General features: G+C 41.3%; 4 protein-coding genes across 6 annotated transcripts in view; 3 read left to right on the top strand and 1 right to left on the bottom strand.

The window, feature by feature from the left end:
* Positions 1-2,379: 2,379 nt before the first annotated feature.
* On the bottom strand, positions 2,380-3,741 carry LOC103361180 (prostaglandin D2 receptor 2-like). The gene has a single exon (XM_008287196.1). The coding sequence runs from the start codon at positions 3,680-3,682 to the stop codon at positions 2,636-2,638; it is 1,047 nt and encodes a 348-aa protein (XP_008285418.1). The 5' UTR covers positions 3,683-3,741; the 3' UTR covers positions 2,380-2,635.
* Positions 3,742-11,052: 7,311 nt separating this feature from the next.
* On the top strand, positions 11,053-14,223 carry LOC103361178 (uncharacterized). 2 transcript variants are annotated; one of them, XM_008287195.1, is made up of 6 exons: positions 11,053-11,131; positions 11,438-11,607; positions 11,697-12,041; positions 12,125-12,256; positions 12,389-12,435; positions 12,521-14,223. In XM_008287195.1, exons 2-6 carry the CDS (start codon positions 11,538-11,540, stop codon positions 12,647-12,649), a joined length of 723 nt encoding a protein of 240 aa, XP_008285417.1. In that variant the 5' UTR covers positions 11,053-11,131; positions 11,438-11,537; the 3' UTR covers positions 12,650-14,223. The 2 variants fall into 2 exon arrangements, with proteins under 2 accessions (XP_008285417.1, XP_008285416.1); XM_008287194.1 differs by having other exon boundaries at positions 11,089-11,131; positions 11,284-11,607.
* Positions 14,224-18,196: 3,973 nt separating this feature from the next.
* On the top strand, positions 18,197-20,118 carry LOC103361176 (uncharacterized). 2 transcript variants are annotated; one of them, XM_008287192.1, is made up of 5 exons: positions 18,197-18,255; positions 18,347-19,048; positions 19,161-19,277; positions 19,717-19,760; positions 19,880-20,118. In XM_008287192.1, the coding sequence occupies exons 1-5, from the start codon at positions 18,213-18,215 to the stop codon at positions 20,009-20,011; spliced, it is 1,038 nt and encodes a 345-aa protein (XP_008285414.1). In that variant the 5' UTR covers positions 18,197-18,212; the 3' UTR covers positions 20,012-20,118. The 2 variants fall into 2 exon arrangements, with proteins under 2 accessions (XP_008285414.1, XP_008285413.1); XM_008287191.1 differs by having other exon boundaries at positions 19,149-19,277.
* The window catches only part of LOC103361177 (uncharacterized), a 7,093-nt gene continuing 4,327 nt past the window's right edge, over positions 19,325-22,090 (top strand). Inside the window, exon 1 of the mRNA XM_008287193.1 lies at positions 19,325-19,328. The gene's annotated coding sequence lies outside the window, so the exon portion shown is untranslated. The remainder of the gene's footprint in view (positions 19,329-22,090) is intronic.

Raw genomic sequence — 22,090 nt, 5'->3', positions numbered from 1 at the left:
ACTGCTTCGAATTTTTCTGACAAATTACAAAAACAAAACTAAGATTCAAACATGAAAAATTAGGAAAATGTACAAACTCTCAGATGAGCTACTGAGTTACTGTCTGTTGTTTCTGAGTTGTACAGTTTGAAAAAAAAAATCAATTTTGTATATTTGGCTGAATATGTCGATGTCTGATCTCTGCTTTCTCCCTCAGCTACACCTCAGCCCACATCGGGGTGACACTCCGACGATCTCCTTCCGTCTCAGACCACGAGCGGCACAAAATCGTAGGAATCCTGGTCGTGATCACAGTAAACTTCATCGTTGTCTTTGGACCCTATCACCTCGTTGGCGGATACAGATTTGTGTCCTTGCTACTGACTGACGAGCCGTGCGGATTCGAGAATTCCATTTTCCTCGTCTATCGCCTGTGCTACGGTCTCACCAGCCTCAACACCTTGCTGGATCCCCTCTTCTACATCTTTCTGTGCCCTGATGCTCGACTGGAGCTGCAAAGATCCCTGCCTTGTTTGGGCAGAGGGCAAAACACCCGCAAAAAACGTAACCCTCAGTACCAGATCTCAACCAGACACCAAGAGGGAGACTGAAACTAGACATAATCACCTTCTAGCAACATAACCTGGAATTGACCACACATCTGACTCTTGATATTTAGTCAATTGTGCCACCCAGTGGGAATGCATGTGTTCAGTTTTTGTGTACTGTGAGTTTCAACTCTCAATGAAGAAATTACCAAGGTTCAGAGGGTTTCCACTTCCTCATTTAAAGAATCTTCTTGCACAGTTCTTAGTTTTACTTCTCGTGATCATCTAAATACTGCTTGGATTAATATGGGACAGAAAAATGCACAGATCTCAAAGTGCAAAGACTTGAACTTTTGCCTACACAAATTCACTTCTATATAACTCAGTAGAAATATGGACATGTGTTGTTTCACATTTGTCAAAACTGCACATTCATACACATTGTGGCTTCAAGAAGAGATATACAGACAGGAAAAACAACGCCAGGAAATGGTCAGATCATCTACTTTCAATGTGCATTTGTTTTTGAAGAGTGTGACCAGTGCATGAAAACTAGCCATAATGGGAAATTCCCACTCAAACTTTTTTTTTTTACTGTTATGTTTACAACAATTAAAATGTGTTTTTACTGCCTTGTTTGTTGTCAGTTCTTTTAACAACAGAATGGGCGTGAATCACTATGGAAACATGTTTGTGGTTATATGCAAGGTACGTATCGTATGGCAAACCTGATTGTTTTTCTTTCTTTTTATTCATGTTTAGATATGCAATCTCACATTATTAAAAAGAACAGACGTTGCATGAATGAGCAATAAAACAGAGGAGCAATATACATTTTTAAAATAGCTTTTGTAAGCACTAAATTTGCCAAAGTAGCAACGGCGGACTGTATCTCAAAGATCTATTTGTGTCAGCACATGCAGCGACTGATAGCATCTACTGAGAGGCATCTTGTGCATCTGCAAACCCAAGATCAAACTCTTTACAAGAACAACAGAAAATGTCTGTTTTATTCGACTGCATATGCAGATTATATGTTGAGATAATAATAAAAAATAACAGAATGCTGTTCGATAGCACAACCACAGTAATTGTGTTGAGTATATACCGTACAACAGTGCAACGCAACTTGCTGTGCTGGAGGCCATTTTTGCAAAAAATTGACATGAGGTCAGAAGCCAGTTGTTAAGCAGTAATGGAGTTTATCATTAAAAAAAAAAAAGTAATGATAGATAACACACTTTTTATTGGCACTCCAATACCACTGACCTGATTTGACCTCCAGACTGAAAGTTGAGTATCACTGCTGTACAGTACAGGACTGATTCTGCTCATGCCCTAAAACAGTTCATGCTGCAGTTATATTAGTCAAATACACTAAGCAAACACAAAGTTGTTTGAAGTACTATAAATTCTTGAATAAAAGAAATAAAGAAAAGCATAAAAAATTAGCTGAGAGCATGACCACAAATACACCCTGGTGCTGATAAAGAGCCAGGCTACAACAAAATTGACAAGGACTGATGAGCCCTATATACTTTTAGATTACATGATGAATTTAGATCATAAACATCTCCACACTGGCACTTCCATCAGTAAGACTGGTGAATTGTATTCTGCAAGATTATGAAGTTTCCCTTCAACCCTGCCCTCACCCCAACCAGTCGAGGCAAATGGCTGCCTTCCCTGATTCTGGTTCTGTTGGAGTTTTTTTTTCTTTTTTCCTTCCCATCGTCACTGACTGCTTGCTCATATAGAATCCAAAGGCAGGTTTATATTGTTGGGTTCTTTGTTCTGTGTGAGGTCATCACCTTACTATGTGAAGTGCTATGCGATGACGTATGTTGTGAATTGGTGGGATATAAATAAAACTAAATTGAGCTGAAATGTAATCAAAATGTAATACATCTGGCAAATGTTTCAAATTAAAAAACCTACCAGGAGCAGAAGGGATTATGGCAACTGAGCTGCTGGATGGCTTGTAATTTGAGGAATGTTTGAACAAGTTTTATGAACAGCAGTTTGACATTAATTGACTCAAAAAAGGCCGCGCTACTTTTTCATATATGGATGGTAAAGTTGAAGTAAGTCAAAGCCTCCTTGCCTCCTTAGTTACTGACAGTTTCAGTGTGCTCTTGCTCCTCCATAGGCACTGGAATGGAATTCTTATGCCTCAGCACTATCTCAGAGGTGTTGATGGAGCTACGAGCAGTGCTGCGGCGTCGAGCCAGCTCTGCCAGATCCTCGGCCAGGACGCTCTCCATCACCGCACCGAGAGAATGTCTGATCTTACTGCACAGGTCAGGGCAGCTGAACACATACAGAACGGGGTTGAGGACGCTGTTGAGGAAGCCGATCGTCGCTGCAACGGGGAGGGCCTTGGCTGCGAGCGTCTGTAGACGGTCCCCGCTGGGGGCCATCACTTCTGCGATGATGAAGAAGTGGTACGGAGCCCAGCAGAGCACGAAGCTCACCACGACAGCCACCACGAGCCGAACGAATCGAAAGGGGCGTCGGCAGCCTCGGCGCGCCAAGCTGACATTCACGGCTGCGTAGCTGAGGATGATGATCAGGAGAGGGATCAGGAAGGCTAGAAAGAGCCTCATGAATGCCAAGCCCTCCTTGCGCTGCTTACATAAAGATTCTAAGTTGTACGGTTCACTAGGGAGGAATTGAGCGTAATTGTAGTAACAAAGAATGTGGCCGGTGGGCAGGGGGATGGTGTCACGGAACATGTAGAAGGGTACAGTGCAGATCACAGCCAAGACCCAAATCACCCCACATATCTTCCTCACTAGGTGGATGCTTCTGTGGTTCTGGGCCCAGACGGGTCTCAGCACCATCAAACAGCGGTCCATAGAAATGGCTGCCAGCAGGAAGCCGCTGACAAACATGTTGAGAAAGAAGACGGAGGAGTGGATGCGGCAGAAGGTGGGACCCATTGTCCAGGTGTTGCCTCGGGCCATGTAGAGGGTGAAGAAGGGCAGGGAAGCGGTGGCGAGCAGGTCGGAGGCCGCGAGGTTCAGGATCCAGATGCTGATAACAGAGCGGCGGACATAGAAGCCCACCACTCCGACAATAAGGAGGTTTTCCACGATGCCAATGGTGGAGAAGAGGCCGTGGAGGAAAATTGTAAACACGTTCAAAGAGGTCATCCCGGCTGTTTGGTTTATCACAGTTTGGTTTATTGGGTTACTGGTGATGTTCACCTTCTGGTTGGAAGGACAGAAAAGCATCTTGGAAGGAGAAGGTCTTGATGTTGCACTGAGTGATTGTAATTAAGGCTTCCGTCTGCTGAGATCTACAAGAGAGATTAGAAACAGATTAGAAACATAACGGCAGCCGGGTTCAGACATTATACGGAAAGTTTTAGCTCGAGAAGCTAATTCATGTTTTCACTTCAAGAAAGACATGTAAATGCAAAGGAGATGTTTTAAAACTCTCAATTAGTTTCCAGCTGTTGCAAAAGTTGTTCTTTTGACTACGATGTATTTTCTAACATACTGTAAACCATCAACTTTTACCTACATGGTTCTTAAATTTCCTTCATTTATTTGTTTAAAAACCAACATTGCAATGTTCTTTTAATTGTAATTACTGCCTTATTCATGGACAATAAATAATATCTTACTGTTTAATACATCAGTTTTAAGCATTCAATAACATTTAGGAGGTCAAGTTGGGGGAAAAAACACTCGAGTTATGGCAAAAATGTCTTTCCTAATAGTGCTGGGTTAATACTTGGCAGTGCTGGTGTTATTAACGATATTAGTTACACTTATTATACCATATTAGAAAGTTTTATGCAGTTGTTTTGGGGAAGAATGAACACTTTCTAAGAAATTTCTGCAGGTGAACCACGATATAAACAAGCAAAGAAGAGGCAACGTTATCAATCCAGTCACTAGAAAGCTGCAGGACAGACACGATTTAAGCTCACATTTACCACTCACTGGTAGTTTTACATACTTGATCGCTATCACGCTGCGCTGGGACATTTCAAGAAACATAGGCATCATGAAGTCTGTTTTCCTCACTGTGGCAAGTCAAATAGTCTACAAAGGTCTTTTTCAGGAGGGTCGCGCCTCTATATGCTCTTCCTGTGTGTTCCCACAGTTACTCATCAGCTTTTTTACACTCATAGCACCACAATATGTGTTTGGTTCTTATCATATGCCACCCTTAATACAAATACTTTCATAACGCTGTGTTGTGTAACAAATGGCTATTTCACCAGCAGCTATCCATCTTTGCCCCATGAAGAAAAATAAGAAGATGCATGTTTTAAACTGAAACTCCAGTTCACTTGTTAGATGTGAATCTGTTGGAAAAATCTACAAGTAGGTTTACTGTTGTGTGTTTTTTTTTTTTTTTGCTTTGCAGCCTTTGTGCCACTACTGTAGGCGCGTGCAGTCTTATCTTTTCACAAATGCCACATCCTCTCTCTCTTGTAGCCTAAACATGCGACTCATCTGATTGACCTGATAATGTCACACAACACACCCCTGTATTAAAACACCTCTACGTGTTAGGTTGTGATACACTATAAATACAATAGTAACAAACTCACACAGTTTCACTTTCAATGAATTTGAATTGTGTAGCTGTATCATTTAAATGAGGATTAGGATAAAACCATTAGAAGAAAACAAAACTCCCATGTCTATAGTAATATTAAATAGAATGTATATGTTATTGAAGCTTTTAAGAATAAATAATGAGGCTGCCATCCTACTGATTATACAAACTCTGCAAAAAGGTGAAAGAAAAATATGTTTAAACACTAAAAGAACACTGGCTACAAGAATAAGATTGCATCCACGCCCAGTGCACATTGATTTTAAAGTGAATTATTATGCCTTATTGTAGGATAATCACACTGACACAGGTGGACGGTTTCTCGCTTAACCCTTCAGGATCAACCCCAATGCAACCATGCATGATAAAATAAATCACTTACCTGGGACTTTTTTTTGTCTGACAGATCCGATGAGGTCTGTGTCATGTTATGTTGCTGCATTTCACTGTACGGAGCACTCGACAGATGGGCGTACAAGCGCAGTTATAGGAAGTCTAAAACCTCAATAGGAACCTCATTTTTCTCAGAAGATGAAGTACAGCTGGGTGTCAAAGCAGACCAATTTGAATGTCAGACTGTTGCTAAAAATGAAGTGTGTTCACATGTTTCTCAACAAATGAAGTGAAGCTTGTAAGCTATATAGAGTTTTATGCACTACGATGTCAGCGAACACAATATCTAAATGCAGAAATATATTTGTGGGTTACCATTTCATAACATTAGAATTTCCAGTTGTACTTATTTTGAGTTCTGTTAAGTTTTTTTTTGACACCACAAAATTTCTCCGATGTTCGATTAACCTGAAAACCTTAACCTGAAAGTTATGACCTTTTACCAAGCTCCTCATGACCTAAATCTAAATAATCAGTGACGGTGTTTCAGTCGAGCTTATTTATGCCGTGCCTGCAAATAGATCCATGTAAAGTGACAAACATTTACTAGAAAATGCTGTCGGTTATGATCATGTAAACCCTCGACCACCAAGTTAAAATGCTCAGTCAATATGTGGCCCCATAAATTGTTTAAAAAAAATTGGTTTCTATCGACATTGAATAAAAGAAGAATAAAAGTATATGTGGTCTGGATCTGCATAAACTGTTGGAGAGAGAACAGTGTGCTACCTCCCACATCACTGCAGTCAGCTTGATACCAGTTCCAAAAACCAAATCTACCATCTGTGGTAACCTTAATTGTCAGTAAAGCTTTGATTATACGCCCATGTGGAGGCGCACAAAGACAGCTGCAAACACCACCACTCCCACATAGCTTTGTTTGTCCGTTATGATCTACTGATTTAACCCCCTTATGTTCAACATGAGGACATGCAAGGACAGTTCTTTATGGATGGATGGATGGAAACTTCACTGGAGCCATGAGAGAGTTATTTTTTTTTTACCATTCAGTTTTCAGGACTATGCATCACCAACTTCATTCATTTCTCTAAAATCCATTGCAAAAGTTGGGTTTTTTCATTTACCATACATCAAAGCATATTTCAGACCAGAAAAAAACAACAGAAGGAGCTACACAAACACATGGAAGGTCACAGATACCCCTTTTCCACTGAGCTGGTTCCAGTGCTAGTTCGGAGCCAGAGCCTGACTTAGCACCAGTTCTTTGTGTTTCTACCACCTAAGCACCGGCTCCAGGTTCTCAAAACTTGTGCTGAGCAAGCACCAACCCCAGGCTGGGCCAGACCTAAGAACCAAGTATGTATGCAGCTGGGGGCGGGGTTATCGTGACCAACGAGACCAGTGGAAACACAGAATGGGACACACAAGCGGTAATTTGTGTAGTTTTTTTGTCAGGACCTCCCAGATCCAAGTGTTGCACAAACTGTCCGCTATCAGTTGTGTCCCACCAGCAGCACCGTTATCATAAAAAACAGAACGCACCTACATGTGCTGTTTTTTTTCCGCTCATAGAAAAGACCCTAAGAGAAAAAAACCCCACTTGGTTTCATCTTGGACAAATCTGACATTAGAACACCTTGGTTGACTCTTTTTAAAGTCATTTTTGGTCACACACCAGTCTGAGCAACGCGGCCACCAAGCAGCAGCTATCACAGCCTGCGATGTGTGGCGTTTGGGGAACATTGGTAAATTGTAGTGTCTATTGATTAGAAAATGTTCAGCAAGTCAGCAATATGTTTTGCCTGTGACAAGGTGAGAGGTGCGACCAAATGAGAAAGTTGGTCGCACCAGTGAAAAAGTTAGTCTGGAGTCCTGTGTGGTCGTCCTTGTGGTGTGAGCGTTGTTTTTTTGATAAACAGCTACGTATGCAGTGATGTGTGGTATGGGTCTAACTTGGCTCCTTGTCAATGGAAAAGCAAACAGGTTCTTAGGTGGTGCGAGATTTGAACCAATTAAGCACTGGCAGTAGCACCAGCAATGAACTAGCACCTGGTTCTTCTTGGGGGAAAGGGGGTGAGAGGTTCCCATAGTCACTAATTGACTTTCATATGCACACAAAGTTATGTGTAAATCACATGAAAGCCTCGATGATACTTTGGTGTAGACGCACACATGGACAGCTGCAGACGCATAATGTTGCTACACTTTTCTAGTCTGTAAGACTTTGCTCAGCACACTTGTGTTTCCACTTTTAAGGCCTTGTTTCGTAAGTTGCTGACATTTTTCAGTTAGAGCTTGAAGCTGCAGCTTGAGTTCGAGTAACCATGGCTTCAGATCGGAGGATATGTTAGCTTTAAAAGTTTCTGGTTCCAGCTCTAAACTGAGAGACCTGTTTTCTGGTAAAACACATAAAACATTCAAATTGGCAGATAGTGTCAATAATAACTGTCACTATTTCATTATGAGTGCATGTGTGTTTGTACGTGTGGTATTCATATTGTTGGGTCAGACACCTGGTTACACAGTCATGCTGTCTGGACCTGCTTCCTTTTTAGAGGCAAAAAACAAACCTCATGATCATTAAAAGTTAGAATGAGGTATGACTTGGTTTAAAGTTATATTCAGGTTTAGGTTAAGATTAAATTTAAGTTGCACTTAAGGTTCAGGTTAAGGTAATCTCCAGGAAATTGATTTTTCAGTTCATGTCAATTCAATTCAATTTTATTTGTATGTTTACAACATATGTCCTCTCACAGTGCTTAACATAGTAAGATGAAGACTTTACAAATTTAAAGTGAGAACCCAACAATCCAAAGTTGCCTTTGGACTTCCTCTGAGCAAGCGGTCGGCAACGGTGGGGAGTTAGTTTCAATACAATGTCCCCAGAAGTGATGGAAACATGACTGTGGGCCTATGTGTGTGTGTGTGTGTGTGTGTGTGTGTTAAAATTACTATCTTTGTGAGGCCCAGTTTAACTTTCAGACTTTGAGGACATTTTGGAAGTTAAGGCATTTTTACCCCCACTTAACTTTATTACACACCACAGGGCTGTTTAGGGGGGAAAAAATGATTATAATTAGGGTTCAGTTTGTTCCATGGTTAAGACATTTAATTGCGATTATTAAAGGGAATACATGAAGAAACGAGAACTTGATGTGGCGTTGAAGCAGAAGTTACTTAACATGAGGACAAGTGAAACCGTCACATGGTGCAACGCATAAAGACAGACACGCAATAGTCTGTACAGATACCAAGCAGTGCTGCTGGTGAGGCGGCAAATGCTTGCCAGAGTGCAAAGACAACCTTCAGGTTTACACTGACACCTGCTGGTCCATTGAGGTGTTGCTGGATTAAGTGTTCTAAAGCTGTGCAGTTTTACCCCATGTGCATAATAAATAATATAACTTTCTTTTATTCATTCTGGTGACCTGAAACTGATCATGACATTTATCGCATAGTGTTTTGTTTTTTTTCCCCCCCTGAGACAGTCTTGTTGATGTGGTGACTTGGCACTTACTTCTTCTTTTTGTCTCGCTGTTTGTATTTGACTGTGCGGCAAAAGAAAGTGCAAGCAAGGAACGATTGGGCGTGTATACGCACATGCAACATAGGCGATGACGGCAAAAAAACTGCCCCGCTTTATGGTTTTTTGCGCTCAAACCTGCAAATACTGCAAGTTGTACAACTTTATTTTTCTTGTGCAATAAAAAAAATAGGAAAGCTGCTGTTGTACTGTCTCCAAAGCTTCAGACAACCCCTTTGTTAGAATATAAAATACTGGACATATGACATCCATTGAGAAAACAAATCTGTCCACACATCACTGCTCTATATTGTGCCATTGTACACTACATGCACAATTAGACACTGAGAACACCAGACCCTGTGTTTTTTTAATGTGATAAAATATTACAAATATTTACAGCTGTTTTTGCTCATTTGGTGTATTTAGTTTTTATTAATTTCTACCTTTTCTGTTGTCTAAAATCAGGAAACATCTCAAAAATGCTTTGTATGACCAGATCTGCAATCATATTTACTCAATACTGTCAGTAAACCTCCCACTCATGACTGATCTGTTATTCAGGCAGGTATTTGTATATTGGGATCTTTCAGAACAACTTTAATTAATGTTACTGTGTCACAGAATCGTTTAGTTTGCTATTATTGGATAGTGAGTTAGCAGAATACGTGTAAAACCCAGTGTAGCTTAAGCTATGTGAAGAATTGTCTGTTTTTGTTTCAAAATGTGCACAAGGCATCAGCTTCACTTGCCGATGTGCATAAAGTATGTGTGCAATTACATACACAAATACACACGATGATCCGTGCATGTCTGTCTTTATTTGAAACCTTAAGGAGGACGAGTACTACTCTATCTGGTTTGGTAATCACACACAATTGCATGTGGTGTTCCCCAAGGCTCTGTTATAAGACCTCTTGTGTTCAGCATCAATGTGCCTCCCACCGTAGACTGCATGCAGAAAATGGATGCATCCAACGCGACATCACATGCTGGTTTGTAGACTGAAACCCTGAGTTTGCACTTTTTGATCATCTTGCTCAATGAAAGCAGACGTGATAAGTGAGTAGTGGATCTGAGATCTCGAGGACACCTCACACCCTGATGAAGTCGTGTGATTCACAAGGTAGTGACACCCCAAGACATGTCCTGCTTTATAGTCCATCATACACTAAAAGAGACCATAATTCACAAAATCAACATCCTGTCTTATCAAGTTAAGTCAAGCACATCTTAAACAACAGAAACTGGGAGAATTGATTGTTTTCTCATAGACTTCTATACAATCTGGGTTCTTTTTGCAACCACATGCATCGCCCCCTCCTGGCTGTTAGGAAGAATACACTTTTAATACACGTCCCTGCTGGCTTCACTTTTCAGCAAAGGAGGCTTTGATCTTTTATTTACAGTCTATGTCTCCTGCTAACTCACAGCAAAAATGTTATAACTGTTTTCAAATAATGCCGCGGCTATTATGCTCTTATATTACCACTAAGTGTAAAAAGTGTTTACTAAAGCCAGGATTAGGCGTTGGCATTGGCTCTGATGCACATTTTTAAAATTCACGTGAGGACAGTTTCTAAATTGGATTAGAAAAATGTTTTTATCTTGAGTAGACTGTTATGTTGCCTTTACAGATGGGTATATAAAAGAATCATGCAGCTGCACCGATTCAGTACACTAGAAACCTTACCAGGCCACAACAGGGCACAAAGTGATGCACGCAAGCTGCACTTTATACACCTGAAAGCACATCTACACCACAAAAACTGCAACCAAGTTTAACCAAAGACAGGATGTTCTATAAAAATAAATTTTGCTCAAAGGGGAACTATAATTGCTGCTGGGAAATCAAGTTATTTAGACAACCTAACAAACACACAAGTGTCACAAAAACTCTGAGAACAAAGTCCGATTTATTGCCTCATTATAAAATGTCAAATCAGGGTTTCTCACTTCCTTTCGTTCGGATATTGACACACACGAATCTGCAGCACTTGGGTCACGTAGACACGTTTTTTCCGCTGAAGGTGTAGACTTCTGCGTTCGACCCCTTTACTGAAACTGCCGTCACACTGGATCAGTCTGAACGCCGGAGAGCGAAGGATGCTCAGGTTTTATGTGCTCTTGGTTTCTTTCTCTAGAGCCTGTAAGTTCCTCTTTATTTCATGCTAGAAATGAATTCTAGGTGTCTTAAATCTGACATGTTAATCTTAAATTCCAAACTTTCTTTTTTAAAAAGCATTCTGGAGATTTAACCCAATTTTTTTGGTCATTAATTTATCTTCATCTGTGCTTCAGATGGTGCTCTGCTTTATGCCAACCTCGGAGACGATGTGACTTTACGTTGCCACTATGACCTCAAATTCAATCATCTGTACTGGTACAGGCAGGTCGCCGGGGAGCAGCCTAAGTTAATATCCTCTTTCTACAAACATTCACCGAGCTCCAACAGGTTCCACAACCAGTTTGAAGACAACCAACGGTTTTCCCTTCAAACTGGAGAGGGGTACTACCATCTGAAGATTTCTAATATCCAGGATTCAGATTCATCCATGTACTACTGCGGACATGAGAACATCACAGGCATTAAATTTGACGAAGGAATGCTTTTGGTTGTAAAAGGTAATTGTTGTAGATTTTAGACAGCTGACGTGTTTTTAAAAAAAAGCATTATCAGTAGTAATTTGTTGTAATTTTCATATAATTTCCAGAGTCTAGTCGCTGGTCCATCCTCCAGCAGCCGGAGTCTGAATCGGTTCAGCCAGGAGGCTCTGCGACTCTGAGCTGCACGGTTCTCGCTGGAGCCACTGATGGAAAACACAGCGTCTACTGGTTCAAAAAGGATTCAGGAAGCCCCCGCTTGGGAATCATGTACAGCCACGCTAACAGCAGCAGTCAGTGCTCTGACACCCCTGAATCCAGGTGTCCTGAACAGAGATGCATGTACAAATTAGCAAAGAGGAACGTGAGCCTGTCTGATGCCGGGATGTACTACTGCGCCGTGGCTTCATGCGGAGAGATACTGTTTGGGAAAGGAACGAGACTGGATGTTGGAGGTGAGCAGCATTTAAAACTGTTTTTTCCTTCATCTGCTGATTTTGCTTGTTCGCTCAGTCTGTACTGCTTTCTGTTTTCTCAGAGAGCCATCACGACACTTTCCCTGTCTTGGTGTACGGTTTGGTTCCAGCTCTGGTTGTGTCTGTTGTTCTGAACATCATCCTATTTGGTTTCGTCTGCAAAATGGCCAAGAAAAAAAATCTGCAATCTGAAGGTAAACTAACTGATCAACAACTATTTTTTTCTATTTTAGTGGTATCTAGGTATGCAGATATGTCAGCCTTTTTCCTTTCTTCTATTTTGAGGCTTTTACCACATTATGACCTCAAAATCTGATTGTTTAAAGGGTCGCAGCTGCAGCTGAGTGTTTCCGAATACACCGCCGAGAATCAGGTTAGTTAAAAAAAAACATCCTCCCAATACGAGTTACATGTTTGCATGTAGACAAATGCCATCACTTATGTCTTATTTCCTACAGAGTGAGGACTTGAACGCTATGCAGTACGTAGCTCTGGACTTCAAAAAGAAGCAAAGCACAAGCAGGCGACAGAAGATCACAGAGGAAGAGACCGTTTATTCTGGAGTTAAACTGTCAGAGCTGGAGTGACTTCGCTGTCTAGTCAAACCAAACCCTCCACCATCACTGCTACTGTCTTTCTGCAGGCTTAAATTCTATGAACATCTGTAATTACGTCAATCAGCATTTGTGTTTTAAATGCTTCTGATAGTCTTGAATCCTGTATATGCTCAATCGTAAAGGGGAATTTATGTTTTGAAGAAAAAAAACATTTGTATTTTTCAGAATTTATTATGGACTAGTTCATTCTTCCTCTTGTAAAAGGCAGTGATCTCAATATTTTGTACAAATAAGAAGAAATATATATTCATTAAATGCATAAAAATGAACTTTCCTTACGTAACATGTCGAGTTCACTGTATTTTTTTGTCTGAGTTGATCACGACATATGTATTGCAAAGTCTAAACTTTCTTCCAAACAAACAAAAAACAATCTTAAATTTAAGGGAACTCACAAGAGGCAGATTAAAGAAAGAACACAGGAATGACAGAATGATCAAAATTAGACAGTAGAGGCCAAAATATTGCAATTTTTTATCCCGTTTGGTTGGATAAACCTCTGAATACACTGGACTCCACTCTCTTAAAACGTGATTTCAATGTATGGTTGCAAGATAAACTTTTTTTGATGGGTTGGTTTTAAATAAAAATGTAATATTGTGTGTAAATTAAACTTGAATTTCTGAATCAAGTTAAGGTAATAAAACTTGCTTAATAACTACATTTTTTTTCATTTTCAGATCAGAATTCCAAGTCCCACTAAATTGCTAATTCCCCTGACTCAACTTAGTTTTTTTGGTTGAACATCATTTCATTAGAAGTTGTTACAACAGTATTTTGTGTTTGTTGAATCCTTACAGTGTACATTTCCCATACTGCATGTTATTTTAAATTTTCAGTGTCTGAAAAGCTCCAGAGTCACACAAAACCTTCACAGGATGTGCAGCTCTCTTCAAAGTGCCGCTTTGCATTCAGCATCGGGCCTTTTCTGATCAGCGTCTGTGTGCAGTTAAGCTGTCGGTCAGCAGGGAGCAGCAGTCCACCTACACCAGACATCACATAAGCGCTCCATCATGATGCTAAACTTTCAAAATGGCACTTTTGCTTAAATGATCACACAACGCTTAGATGTGGCCGTCACCACCAGATAGAAAACTTTGGAGAGATGTGTTATTTAAAGCGACGCTGACATGGACACTTGTGACGTTCGCAAAACTTTTGTTCATAAAACGTGGAAGTCCACCCACAGAATGAGGCGTTCAGATGTGCTGTTGTGGTCGCCTGACATGAAAAAGCTCCCCGCTGCCCTTTTTTCATGGCCCCGAAGCACTGCCGGCTGATGTGATTACGCAACTCTTCTTTATGGTTCTTAGGCTTCGGCCTCATGGATGCAGTTACGCAATCAAAATGCACAAAAACTTCAAGAAGATCAGGAAGAATTTCATCACTTAGCCTGCTTTTAAGCGAATATTATAATCAAGTTGAACCATTTTAATCCTCAGAAAACAAAAAAATCAAGTTAAGAGCTGTGAAACTCGATTGTTTTGTTCAACTTTGGAGGTGCTTTCAGATGCTGCAGCTGGTGGACGATTAAAAAAAAAAAAGAAAAAGAAAAAAAACATGTCTCGTCTCTCATTTCCCGCTCTGGTCAAGCTAGCTAACATCGAGTTCAGCCCCCACCACACACACACCACCCAGCCCTACCGTCGCTCCGTCCTGACAGGATGTCGCTGTGGTTGCTTTTTTTTTTTATGTTGTTTGTTTGTTCTAGTTGCTTCACAGTAACGCCTCTGCTCTTTCACTTCTCATCGCCACATGCACTTTTGAAAGCCAATGCACAAAGAAACACTTTTACTCTCATATAAAGAGCAAAGGATGGGCTACTTAAAAAGCTTTTGCATCACTGATACAGCGGACTTGATGCTGCAGAATATAGAGGAAAGAGGAGGAGCTTTGTGACATGATGGGGGCCTGGCTTATCTTCTCACTGTGTGTTGCCTTCATGCTTCTAAAAGAAACACATCTGAGTTGTAAGAAACACAATGTTTGCAATGAGAGCTCTGTGTTTAACTCTGTTAAAGTACAGAGGAAGCTTATTTGCCCCCAACTGACCTGAATTCAAGTCTCTATATCTAAAGCACAGCATAGAAAAAGCCCAGTTTTACCACAAGATGCGCCTGCTGCTGCTCAAAGCGGTTCTCTGGTAGCCATCAAAGCGTCTCTGACCTATTTTCAACACTTGTTAGATGCAAAAAATGACTACAGGAAACAAATGAAGACTCGCTGATACTCCTGGTGCAAAACTAATATCAAGATTCTCTGTCATCTGTGTATAAAGAATGAAAATCATGAATTTGGGATTAGATTATAAAGATATTTACAGATGTTAAGAACTACAGCAGCTCTTTCCAGCTTAACTGAAACTCACCAGGAAGTGCAAAAGCCTAAACTCTGATTGTTTTAAAGGCTATAAAGTAAGTTTTGTGTGTCATCTAAAGTGCATAACGACTTTCTACCACAGATAAGAGTAAATTCTTTACAAGGCTCCCCAGTGTAGGCTTTTTATGAAGGAAATTTACAGAGTAAGTGTGAAAAATTACAGTCACACTATATCAAAAAACATTGATTATAGCAACAGCCTTCAACGTATTCATCACTTCATGCTGTTTGAACGAGGATAACGTACATTTATGTAATTGTTAGAGTCCAGTTACTGTACTGGTGTGTTGGATTCAGTGGCATCTGGAGGTGAGGTTGCAGATTGTAAGTCAACACTTACGGGTCAACTTTACAAAAACAGTGAAAATATCTGTCAATGCAATATGATACTTTGCTATTTTTATTTCTAAATATCCTGCATTTGCTAATTAAACTGTCATTTTCACAGAGTCTGCTTCAGCCAACAGCTTTTTTTTTGCCACATGTTCAACATACCGAAAAACTATTTATCTCAATAGTTGTTGTTTACTTTCATCCTCCAGATAAGTGTAATTTACAGTACGTTTTTAATACACAGCACGCTTCCTCTTCTCACTGCTTGCCTTATTTACAACAAAAGCGGCTAGATTAATTTTCCATTTGAGCTTTGACCTGTCTGAGAAACAGCGACCGCCCTACTCTCACTATGCACAACTCAGGAAGCACGGGTCGAAGTGAGAAGACTGTTGGTCAGTGAAGCTTCGTCTCCACTGAGTCAACAACCGTCATAGTTCTACCGCAACTTTTTTTTTTTTTTTTTCCAAGCCTGTAAAGCCTTCAGACCACGAAGATCAAAAGGTGTACATGAGTCACAAACAGTCATCTGCTTCTGCTTGGTGAAGCTCCACTGCAGCTAAAGGTGCAAAGAGTAAAGAGGCAGGGGGGTTGTTAGATTAAAATGCTACATTTAATTAAAGAATGAAATTGTCTGACAAACTTTCTTTATTTTACCAACAGAAACACAAGCTTAAACACTATCTACACAAACCATTTATGCCACATTTGGACACCATGAGTCCTTTCTGCAAAGCAAACCTTCACTATGTTCTTATAGTTGCACAACATTTACGCACACAAGATTTGGAGATACACACAAAAGCTGATTTGATTCTGCACACTGATGAGGTGAAACCAACAACAGTACGCACAAAGTCAGTCTAAAACACTATGGTGGGCTTAGGGTAAGGGTTACAAAGGTTATATGGTCACATGGTTATGCTACCAGCAGGGATGGCGCTTCCTTTTCATTTTTATGCAGATGATATACTGCTGTTGTTATTTCCTGTTGTTGGTTGTTGTTGCCACTAGCCCCAATTGGCTACATCCCCCCTAGTCATACCCCTCTGTGAGAACCCTTCATGTGTTGATTGAGTCCAACCTCAGCTCCATCCTGCTTCTGCATTAGGTGGAGGACCAATGCTAATACTAGACTTTCTGTCGACCACAAGCATGCATGGTTCAACAAGTGTCCAAGTGATGTCATGTTCGCAATCTCTCCAAGTCTGTGACACAGTGTCTTGGCTGCATGTAGAGGCGACAGTCCAAGACAATCCTCACAATGACAACGCTACATTTGTAGAATACATAATATAACCTACTGAGCATGTATGGAATGGACAGTGGACACTAAACGAAACAGGAAGTCGTATAATAACAACACTAGTGCATCCATGGTGTCTACAGCTGTCAGTGTGCACATCCATTAGGGCGCACAATCAAGGCTGAGTGGGGCTTTTTTTACAATAATGGCGACACTACTCTGGCATGACCTCGCAGCAAGCCACAGTGGTTTGGTTCTATAATGGCCCAAATCCAGGAGGCTAGGAACACTACTTTGGCCCAGGTATAGGTATGAATGATGTACCAGAAGCTATTTACGCTAAGTTTAGGGTCACCACACATGAACCTTAATCATCCTGAATGTGGCTGAATGTGTCAACTTCCAGCCAAAAAAAAAAAAAGAAGAAGAAGTGGTCTCAATTGGCCTGATTCCTATAATCTCACAGTCTTTCAAGCTACAGTATGCAGAAATCTGAAGAAGCTGCACTGGGAGGTCAGTGTGGATGTTTTTTTTTACCCTATAATGCCAAAAATGAGTCATAAAGAACAGTGTTGAGTTACATCAGAACACATTTTCTGGTGAGCTGTTAGCTGTTCGCACGTGACTGCTGTGGCTTCAGACTAGAACAGCACAGTAGCAGTCAGGAATCAACAGAGCTCAGTGAACCAGTGGCATGTAATTACCCCTTGTGGCAGCAGAGGCCACTGTTCAGCATAAGTTATATTTTAAAGCTTCTCAGCTTTCTTCCCTTTGCCAGCCAAAAGCAGAGGCTTTTTAACTTGGCACTGAGGACACGTGAAGGAAGACATTAGAGGGCAGTAATGCAGCAGTAAACTGGATGCAGTCTGGTATTAATACCCCAAAAGAGGTTAAAAAAAACAATGTCTCTGTAGCATTATTTTCACATGTGGTTTCCTCTCAGTGTAAGATTTGATGATGTTGTAGGTGGGGTGGTCCCATTAAGCAGTAATGTCACATCCATCTTCAGTTTCATCACTGGCACGAAAGAACTTAGAAAGCTACACTAAAAAAAACACCAACCACGCATATAGTTAACCTTACTTTTAAAGAAGCTGGTTTAAATCTCCTGACCTGATTTCTGTTTTTACAGTCTGCATGTTCCTACCACACACCTGCTTTTAACCTACTTAAACACAGACCTTTACATGTACAACAGTACAAGAAACAGAATGACTGTAAAGACTGGAAAAAATACAGATTGTACAAGTATATTTTTAAAAACACCCTCTTAACACCCTGCTTGTGGTGGAGAACAAACACTGACATGCACCAGCTTCTATGCCTCCATTCAAAAGCGGACTTGAGGAAATTTAATTCTCATGGTGTGCATGTTGTCACTTCTTTCGTAGTGTCCTCACATGAATGATATAACCAAAAGGACCCAACCCCAATTACACCCCTAGTCACCTGACCAGGCTGATCGTGAGTCTGACTTTGAGCCGAACCATTCAGCTTAGCCAATCAGAGCCTCCGTCTCCTATAAGAGTTGGTGTGTCCATCAACACGCAGTAGACAGACTGCAGAGCTTCAGAGATGATTCCATTTTGCATTTTTCTCGCGCTTCTCTATAAAATCTGTAAGTATTTGACACATTTTTTTCACTTTTTGTGTGAGCGTGGATATACATTGAAGGGAGAATGATGATCATTTTTGGCATTTCTGCACAGGTTTGGTGCTGGCTGATAGCGAGACCACAAATGTAGTTCAGGAGAGCGGGGTCAGGACAGCTAAAGTTGGGGAGAACGTGACTTTGAGTTGCTTCTGTAAAAGTGAGGCTGTAACTTTCCTTTCTTGGTACCAGCAGAGACTGGGTGGAAACCCTCACATTATTTCATCTCAGATGAAGCGTAGCCCAGATGCAGACATCGACCCTGCATATAAAAACAGATTTACAGTCTTTGCACAAAGTGATAAATGCACCAATGATCTCACAATCACAGACCTTCGTCTGTCTGACTCAGCGACATATTACTGTGGGGTTTTAGTATTCAACGCCATTGAATTTGGAGAAGGAATTTTCCTTCATGTTGAAACATCTCCGCCCAACAACCTATCTACTGCACATCAGCCAGAACTGCAGCTGCTTCGAGTGGGAGACTCTGTGAATTTGAGCTGCACAGCGTATACTAAACCATGTGCAGGAAATCAGAACTTTTACTGGTTCAGACATCATGCGTCCCAACCTGCAATCATGTATCCGAGCAAGGGCCAGTGTACAAGCCTCTCAAATGAAAAGCCTCCCAGGAAAAGCTGCACCCTGACCCTTGCAATAAATTCTGTGAACGTCTCTGATGCTGGAATATACTACTGTGCTCTCGCCTCTTGTGGGGAGATCGTTGTCGGAAACGGAACAAGGGTTGAGATTGTAGGTAGGTGATCATTTCAGAAATTGATGCTGTGTTCATTCACTTAATCATATTGATTGATATCTGTCATATAAATCTGTATAAAGAGGCATTTTCTCATGCATCTCTGCAAAAGCGCCCCCTCTCCTGGTGTATTGCTTGACTGTGGCACTGGCAGTGTCCATCGTTGTGCTCGTTAGCTTGGCGGTCATCACATACAAGATGAAGAAAAAGACGTGCTCTGTCTGCAATGGTAAGGCTTCCAAATCACTATAATCTTGCTGTATTAAAGTAGGGCTGCAAGGTGGCACAGTTTGGTTGTTGCCTCGCATCAAGAAGGTCGCCGGTTCGGTGGGGGCACCAGGATCTTTGGAGTTTGCATGTTCTCCCCGTGCAGCGTGGGTTCTCTCCGGGTTCTCCGGCTTCCTCCCACACAGTCCAAAAACATGTTGAGGCTAATTGGTGATTCTAAATTGTCCGTAGGTGTGAATGTGAGTGTGCTTGGTTGTCTGTCTCTAAGTGTGGCCCTGTGATAGGCTGATGACCTGTCCAGGGTGTCCCCTGCCTTCACCCCAAGTCGGCTGGGATAGACTCCAGCCCCCCGCGACCCCAGTGAGGATTAAGCGGTGTATAGATAGCGGATGGATGTATTAAATTAACTGATGTGCTCATTCATATATTGTGGGTTGCAGGAACTGTTTCCCATCTGGCAGCCTCTTCAGCCTCTGACATTGTGGTAGGTGAAATAACAATAAAAGAAGAACCAAATTAATAAAGCAGCTATTATATTTCCTCACTTATGTTCGCAGTTACGTTTTTCACACGACTCCCCCTTTGTCCATTTGTCACTACCAGAGTCAAGATGAAAACAGCCTCCACTACGCTGCTCTGAGTCTGAAGAGGAACAGTGAACGACAACGTGGAGGCGTGGAGGACAGCGAGGAGAGTGCTTGTGTATATTCCAGAGTGAAGAGTAGAAAAGTGTGAACCGTTATGCCTAAAACAAAGATGAAAGAAATGATTGATTTGCATGCCTGAATGTACAATGTAAAATAATGCTGAAGGAAAATAAAATGTGTCGTGTCTGCAGCGTTTCTGTGGCAATAATTTCTTAGAGTGCACCATAGTCACAGTCCACCATCTCCATAGATACAGTGTAATATTTAATACGCATATAGACAAAGCAGACTCATGAAAATCCCCTATGAGCTATTAATACATTCACAGGTTGCACCTTTCAGTCTAGCGTCAGCTCTGACTGCTAACCTTTCGCTCCTGTGGTCAAGGTGGCGGTGTGCAGTGTAGTGCATAAGTTTCCATTGGTGGAAACATAAGTCCCAGCAGAGCTTTAAAACAGGAAGATGGGCCCGTAGCCTCCAGGCCACAACATCTTCCACCAAAGCAAGCTCAGTCTTGCAGAACGTGCAACACAGTAAGACTAACTAAAATCAGACAGCAGGGACTTACGGTGGAGATAGAGAGTGCAGAAGAATGCAGAAGAACAGTCGACAGTAATTTATTTTAGAGGATGAATCTGCTTGCGGGTTTGATTTCAGTCTGTTTAACACTTTCAGTTCCCCAAAATGCATCCGCCCCAACTCAACTTAAAGTTTTACTTCCGAGGAAAATCATCATAACAGCATGTTGAGTTTTCAGTTTGTGCTCGATGATACGATGCATTCCACAGAACTTTGCACTCACACTGATATAAGTTGAGTTGAAACCTACACTGAACATCAACAGGTGTAAAAACAGACTTTCAGTGACTACTTTATAGTACTTTAGAAGCTATACCAAAGGGGCGGGTGATATGCATGAGTGTAAGTTTTGTTTGTATATTGGAGAAGATACGTTTTAATATATTAAATGAAAGATGTGCTGTGACTGCAAGCATAAGTAGAAAAATGTGAAACTATCAATGAATTTTACACATGCTACTACTGGCGGGTCAGTGCTAACTTAGGCTACGTTCAGACTGCAGGACTCATTGCTCAATTCGGATTTTTTTGTGAAACCCGATTTTTTTTGCGAGTTCATTCACATTTCCAATTAAATGCAACTTGTATGTGATCTTCTGCGTGAACTTCATGCAACCCAACAGTGTCCCGCATGCGCAGAAGACGACATGATGACGTCACACGCAACGAGCATGCTCAGTATTTGCAGAAGCAAACACAAATAGTGACAGTGGAGCATATCTTGCGATTTAAAAGTTTTTCTAAAAACTTCAAAATCGCCCGCCACTCGTTCCCTGCCACCGCCACCACCACCGATGCCGATGGTGGAAACAGAATTGTGACCGCTATCCTAAACTGGCATCAGCAGCCAAGTACTGCCTGTGCGTTCCGGCCACTTCCACCCTGTCAGAGTGCACCCCTGGGGTGGAAGTGGCCGGAACGCCCCCCCGACCATATATTCGAAAATTCATTATTAATTGGGCCTGATCATCCGGAGGCCAGAAAGTGCTATTCGGAGCAGCCCTACTTTGTCGTGTATCAATGACATGTAAGTCGGATAAATGCGCTGTTCAGACAGGTGTCGCATGGCAAAAGATCAGATACCTATCGGATTCAGGACCACATATCCAAGTGGCCAGGTCGCATTTGAAAAAAACGGGTCTGTGCTGTTCAGACTGTCATGAAAAGATCAGATACAGGTCGCATAGGGGCAAAAAAAAATCAGATTTGGGTCACTTTAGCTTGTTGTCTGAATGTAGCCTTATTAACAGTCACCTGGTAGTGTCATGGATCGGGTTCAGAGACTCAAGTGCGGACAAAGACAAACCAATAGTATAAAAGAATATTTACACAATGATAAATTTTACTGGACATGGAAACTGAGGTCGGAGAGGAATGGCGGGCCAGAGGTCCCTTGGGCGACAACTACAGGTCAGGCAGGGTATTAAACAATTACAAATAAAAAATTAGACGTTACAAATCTAAACAAGAACAGATAAGTAATTTTATTGAGGCAGGGCAAAACACTAACCAGGACTTGATATAATCAAGCTAGGGAAGGGGATACAAGATATACAACAAATGACGAAGCTAAACAGAGTAATACAAA

Source organism: Stegastes partitus, unplaced genomic scaffold, assembly GCF_000690725.1.
Source record: "Stegastes partitus isolate 25-593 unplaced genomic scaffold, Stegastes_partitus-1.0.2 Scaffold489, whole genome shotgun sequence".
In the NCBI taxonomy this organism is placed as follows: domain Eukaryota; kingdom Metazoa; phylum Chordata; class Actinopteri; family Pomacentridae; genus Stegastes; species Stegastes partitus.
The sequence above is the reverse complement of the archived record's forward strand: the minus strand, read 5'-3'. Positions and strand labels throughout refer to the sequence as shown.